At 35.6% G+C, this 6485-nt stretch overlaps 1 protein-coding gene across 1 annotated transcript in view; it reads left to right on the top strand.

The window, feature by feature from the left end:
- Window positions 1–10, top strand: part of LOC111411543 (squamosa promoter-binding-like protein 8) — a 5377-nt gene extending 5367 nt beyond the window's left edge. Inside the window, exon 4 of the mRNA XM_023042063.1 lies at window positions 4–10. Coding sequence (XP_022897831.1) covers window positions 4–10 — 7 coding nt within the window. The remainder of the gene's footprint in view (window positions 1–3) is intronic.
- The last annotated feature ends 6475 nt before the right edge of the window (window positions 11–6485 follow it).

Genomic DNA, 6485 nt, shown 5'->3' with positions numbered 1-6485 from the left:
TAGATTATAATAAATCTAAGTTTAGAGGCAAAGAACAACTGAACAAATGAATTGGAGTGTAAACTGTAAGGCAATTAGCTAATCCAACAAAGCAAATTACTCTCTTTATGCCTTCTCAGATTCAGAAAGCATATTTCTTTATGATCAATAACAAACTAAAACCACACAATTTCTTTACCATAACCCTCGTATAAAAACTCTCTATTTGTTCGAGCACTTCAATCTTTTAGATATCGTGATAACATTGTTTATTGTATCATATTAATTTATTATTATACCTTGATAAGGTCTTCTAGCGAGAGAATGGTGTTGAGGGTTCTTTCATCTTCTAAGATTGTGGCCGGCTAATCTCATCCTGCAACTCCTCTTTGATTCATCAAATGCTGACACTGCATGAAACCTATCAAAATACAACCACCCTACATGTACAGGGTTATTTTTGACAGATATTTTATAGGTACTCACACTGGTGGGGTCTGCGTTAATTTTTTTTTTTTTTATACATGTAGAGCCCTTGCTACAGTGAGGACCCCGTATAAACCCTCTAGAAAAAGCCCTGTATCAAAATATACCTTCGTTCATTACTTGAAAATGAAAATAGGGAGGGGGAATAGTATTATTTAGAAAAATGATTGGTTGAAAAAGAAAGAAAAATTTTCGATTTACGTGTAATATTATTTTATGAAAGATTATGTTGTTGAAAATAGAAGAGAGAAAATTGGAATGGAATGGAATGTAATTTAATGGGATGCTATATGTCCATTTTAGTCATTGCTTATTCATAATTCATGTGTCGAGAATTTTTAATTTTATAATACCAAGAGCAATAAATTCTCAGTATATACAGAAGAACCGCAAAATTTCTAGAGTTTGGCCTGAATTTGAGATTAGTACTTTTACCTGCTACACTGTTGGGAGAAACATTGTTCAATGCCATGAACCACTACTTTTCGAGCTTTGGCGTGCATTTCGGAAACCTTGTGCCTTCTGTGGTAGTCCTTGGCATTCACTAGCACCACTTGGCATCCCTCCACCTGTCACCTCAGCAAAGTTGGGGGAGCCGCCGCCTCCGAAGAACCATCGCCACCACCAGATGTACTATTGGGTTTGCCTTTCTTGGTCATTGAATATCCCGCTGCCACATTCTCGAAGTGGTGGTGCCTCTTGCGCAGCTTCAAGCAAGTCAAAATATAGGTCTATCTGGGACTGGGAAAATGAAGAATCGTTTGCAGTATTATCTTGGTGGTTCATAAGCGGGTGAAAAGCACGTGCTTCCACTTGCACGGTGGGGGAGGTGGCGGAAGCTGTTGGCAAGATCCCAGATCTAGCAAGCATGGCAAGTATCATTACGTTCCCTACTTCTATAACTGAACAGGTTCCAATTATTTTCCATCTTTCACTCCTGTGTAGTACTTCGTATTCAGTAGTTAGATATATACGTCGGCAAATACACACACAAGTTTGGGTTATACGGATGCTGCATATAAGTTGGGGATCTGTCTCTCGTTTGGCGTCCAAAATTAGTAGTAACTGTTTTGTTTTTAAAGAAAAGGAAACAAAATTGTTTGAAAAAAAAAAAAAAGTGGAGATATTGGCGTGGGGGTATGGGCACTATTCTAAAAGGCCAAGCCAGACTTCTTTAACAGTCATATCACAATGTAGTTGAGAAAATGTATGAATTTTTTATAAATGTGTTTTAGATGTTTGGTAGGTATTATTTTTAATTATTAAACAATTTTTAATTGATTAAAAATTAAAATAAGAAAACGTTTTTTTACGCTTTTCTACGTCCATGCCTCGCCTAAGCTCACTTTGTCCATAGCTTGATATCTACGCATTATCAGGCATTATGCCTTTTAAAACACTAGGTATGGGTATGGGTATGGGTATGGATATGGTTGAACTGTGTATAGGGCCAAATGAATAGGGTTAGATGCTTAAAGAGAGATTCTGATTTGCAAAGTAGTGAGAGGAAGAAAATACAAGGAAAGAAAGGAAGCCTAGTTGATTATGAGTGATGAGGAAACAATGTGCATTTGGAACTTGGAAGGCACTTTTGGTTCATGTTAATAGGTTGAATGATTCTATACGTACAAAATAGTTTCGCAGAATTAATATTAGAAGACAATTGTCTCTTTGTGATTGGTTGCTGATATAAATTATGTGAAATTATTTCTGTAAGTGTAGCATTGTTCTAATAAATTCGAGGAATAATTAAAATTCATCGAAACTTGCGCATGTAATCATACTGCATGTCTTATCTTATTGTAATTTTTGATTGATTGGAACCCTAGATATAGATAGGCCAAGTCAATTGTGTTTTTCAAATCTTTTGCTTGGATGTTGTGGGCTGTATTATCATGGGTAAGACAAGCAACTTTTTCACGCCACGGTCACTCGAGATGCCAAGGGATACGATTTTCTTTTCCAACTACATATACTATGTCCCCATTTGGTCTAGATAAAAATTATTATTATATTTTACTAAAAGTTGATAAATTGATGGTCAAAGAGTTGTGAATCTCGTTGAATATATGGTTAAAATAAATTATTAATTTTGACTTAAATTTTAATTTAACTTTCTAGTCAAATCAAATATAGGCTACATGTTTCGTTTACTTAAAAACACTTCAAAATGTGCTTTATTTTGAAAACGTGAATCCAAAACAATGGTAATAATTTATCAATTTTCTCTTAATTATTATGTTGAAACATAAGGTCACACTTGATCCGTACACAGGGATGTTTGTATGAATACTTTTATCGATGGCCATTCGATAAAACAGTCTCTGATAAAGAGTTGGCCCTACACTTGAGAGATTCCCTCATTCAGCAAAGATTTCATTTAATTGCTTGATTGTGACCACTCCTTCCTATCTCATTCTTTTTTCAAACATTTGTCACCTAAAAATTCAAACAAATGGAAGGAATTGAATCGAATTGAGTCGAGTACAGAAATTGAAAGCAAACAATTAGAAAAGGGTGGAATACTCGACTCGCCCTTGGACAAAATTTTCAATTTATAAGCCCGGCTTATAAATCACATAAGCTGAAACTTCAAATTTATTTGACTTAAAAGCTACGTACTTTGTAAAATACATATCACAATATGAGTTAATATTATCCTCTCAATCAAAGCAATGGGCTTCTGACACGTGTACAATTAGAACTTTGCAACAGTGAGTTATTGGGTTGGGAAACAGGGAGACATATACATTCAAATGTACGTTGTTTCTTTTAATGAAACATAAAAAAGAAGAAAATAATACACTTCTATCTATACCTTTTTCTCTATGAGTTAAGAGGGGACCATTTTTTCTTACCTACGTCAATTTGAGAAATCTTGTTTTTGAGGATATTAAGGTAGTATAGCTCCTATCCCCTCAATCTATGAGCATGCTCACGTACAATAATTGAGAATTTAATTAGAGAAATTTTTTAAACGAAAAAATAGAAGGTAAGAAAAGAAAATCGTATAAAAAGAAAAATTACGCTAACCTTCACCTGTCTACCACTATGCACGTACATTTTTAGAATTGAAAATGAAAGTGTTTGCTTGAAGTTGTGAGAATGGCCTCACTCATACTATATTACTCACACGGTTTTTGCTCGTTATCGTAGTTGATCAACTGAAAAGATCATTAAAAATACCAATTGTTATGAAATTGTGCGTGTGAAAATGATTTTATAATAATTTTTGTGGAATACCATTTTCAATTCATTTCTTCTTATTAATTATAGCTTGTTGTTTTGTCCTTTTACTTGGACTAGGCCTGAGTTCTAAATTTGGACGGCCCATATCAATATCAATGTATTTAAATGGGCTGCTGAAAGGACAAAGCCATGTTTGGTTAAGCTCATAAGTAAAATGGGCAATTCACTAAAATATGGATAAACTATGGGGTGAATTGAAAAATATTGATTTGCAAAATTACAGCGTTTGCTAGCACCTAAAGAAAAATTCGGCAATTACATTTTATATAACTTTTATATGTACATAATTTTTGAATGTAACTTACACTGCGTTAATCTCGACTACGGTGTATGTAATTTTCTGAAATAATAATTTACACTCAATTAAATTGTATATATGTTTTTTCAAATTTCAATTTTTCTTAATTACAAAATTGTATTAATCACGTTACCAATTTATATAATTTATTGGGATTGTAACTTACACTATTTGTTAAATCATGTTGTAGTGTATTAAATGATGAGGTAAGTCAAACGACCTACGAGGTGACTGCGCCCTCACATGCCCTCGCGTCTGTCCCCCATGAATAAAATAATCTCAACTCCCATGTGTGTATATTGTGTCAATCCCACGATCGGGCATTGTAGCTCGGCCCTTAAATGATTGTTGTATCATATATAACTACAAATGCAAGAGTGCTTAATCGTAAGCCCCAACTACATGTTATATAATTTTATTTTCGTACTATTATAGACTGACTTAATGTGATCATAACCTCACTAACAATTACATGGATACTTCAATTTAAAGTAGATCAAATGTGAAACACTAAAAACAAGTTCCCAGGTTACTCAATTATGAAATTCTAGAACTAAAAACAGGTATGAAAAGTATGCAGCAAAAAAAAAAAAAAAAAATCCATTTGCACTTTAACAAATTTTAAGTCAAAATCAACAATTAATTATAACAACATATTTAATGGATGATCAAGGTCTATTTTTCTAGTCAATTATCAGTCAAACGGACAGAAACCATCCATTTGCCATTCCCTTGTAATAAAATGAAAGATCTGAGACTTTGTCTGACACAAATGAAACGATTGAATAAAAGCTTGCAAAAAATAAAATATTTGGAATCGTACCTACAATTCTCCCTAAATAAAATATCATACTTTACAATGTTAGCCAGTATGAAGTATGAACGACTATCAAGAGATATAAGCATGCTACGCGTGCGTGAGTGAAGTTTTAGAGTAAATAAGGTCCCATGACTATAAATGCCATATCTACGATGAATAGGGGAAACCTTTAAGAAAGAAAGGATCTATTCTATTATAGTCCGCAAGGCAGGCATTCTTTGGACTTTTCTAAATAATGCTTGATTTAATTTCAACCGTTGAGTATCATTATAAATTAAAAAAAAAATGTGAAAATCAATTGTACGTTTGTATTTGTCATATCAAAGACAGCAAATTAGAGCTTTATTTTCAATTTCCCATCAAGTTTTTTGAAAAGGGCATGGGCATAGTATTAGACCAATTTTAAGTTTAAGTGGGCTCAGCCCAGCAGAGTAGCAGTCCTGGCAAAAAAAAATTGGACCATAGGCCCAAGCCCATTAATTTTTGTCAAATCATGTCGTTCTTATGGCAATGAAGAAAGTGGAAATTACATATTCTAATAGATTAATAATTCTCATTTCATAAATAAAATGCCATGTTTAGTATTTCACAAATCAGAAATTTTTTTAATTAATTAATATATTTAAAAATTAATTAAAAAACCAGACTTTCCATATTTGAATATTAAATACTAATTATACAAATTCCATTCCAACCCTAATCAATTTCCTCTCTCTCTCTCTCCATCTCCTTCTCTCTCTCTCTCTCTCTGCGGCTGCTCACTCCAGCTCCATAATGGTGGTGAGATTGTGGTGGCCTTTGACAGCGTCACTCGAAGCGGCACCCATTGAGATGCGGTATTGTGACACCTTTGCATGCACGACGCTGTGGTGGTCAAGATGTTGGCGATGGTGATGGCTTCATCACCCCACCGTCGACGGCGTTTGTAGCGATCCAACCTCGTTGCGGTGTGAAGCTAAGAGCGGTGCTGCGAGGTTAGGTTGCGGGGGCCATGGTGAATCTAGTGGCGTAGCAATGTGGAGCGTCGACAACGTCGCCTCGATTTTGTTGAGAGTTATTTTTATTGGATCTACTTGCGGTGTAGGCCGTGTGTGATGGTTGTTGTGGCGGGTGGTGTGCATGTGCGCGGGTGTGGTGTATCTATGGTGGCGTGAGGTGCGATGGCTAATTTTTATTTATTTATTTATTTTTTTGTTGTTGTTGTTGGATGTGGTGCAGGCGATGGCGGCGTGGTGGATAGTGATGGAGGTTTTGGATCTATTTTGCGGTGGTGTCGCCCAGATCTGGATCTGCTGCAGAGGCGAAATAGGTGGGGATCTGGGAGATGAAATCTGATTAGGTTGTTGCGGTGGTGGCATGGTTTTTGCGGTGGTTGTGGTATGGTTTTGGTGTTGTGTTGGTGGTGTGGTTGTGATGTTGGCAACAGTGGTGAGATGGTGGAGATGTTCCCGACGGTGGTGAGGTGACAGTGGTGGCTGATCTAGGCGGATTTGGTGTTTATGTGAAGGCGGTGGTCGAGGTGGGATGGATTGATTGGTTGTGACCAATATCTACGTGATTGCTATTAATAATTGGATATGTGACCTGATAATTGTGACTGCGACCTCTGATTGTGACTCACAATTGATTGAGTTGTGATCGAAAAGTTAATCG

This window comes from Olea europaea, chromosome 15 (genome assembly GCF_002742605.1).
Source record: "Olea europaea var. sylvestris chromosome 15, O_europaea_v1, whole genome shotgun sequence".
NCBI lineage: Eukaryota > Viridiplantae > Streptophyta > Magnoliopsida > Lamiales > Oleaceae > Olea > Olea europaea.
Note: the sequence above shows the minus strand (reverse complement) of the source record. Positions and strands in the feature narration are given on the sequence as shown.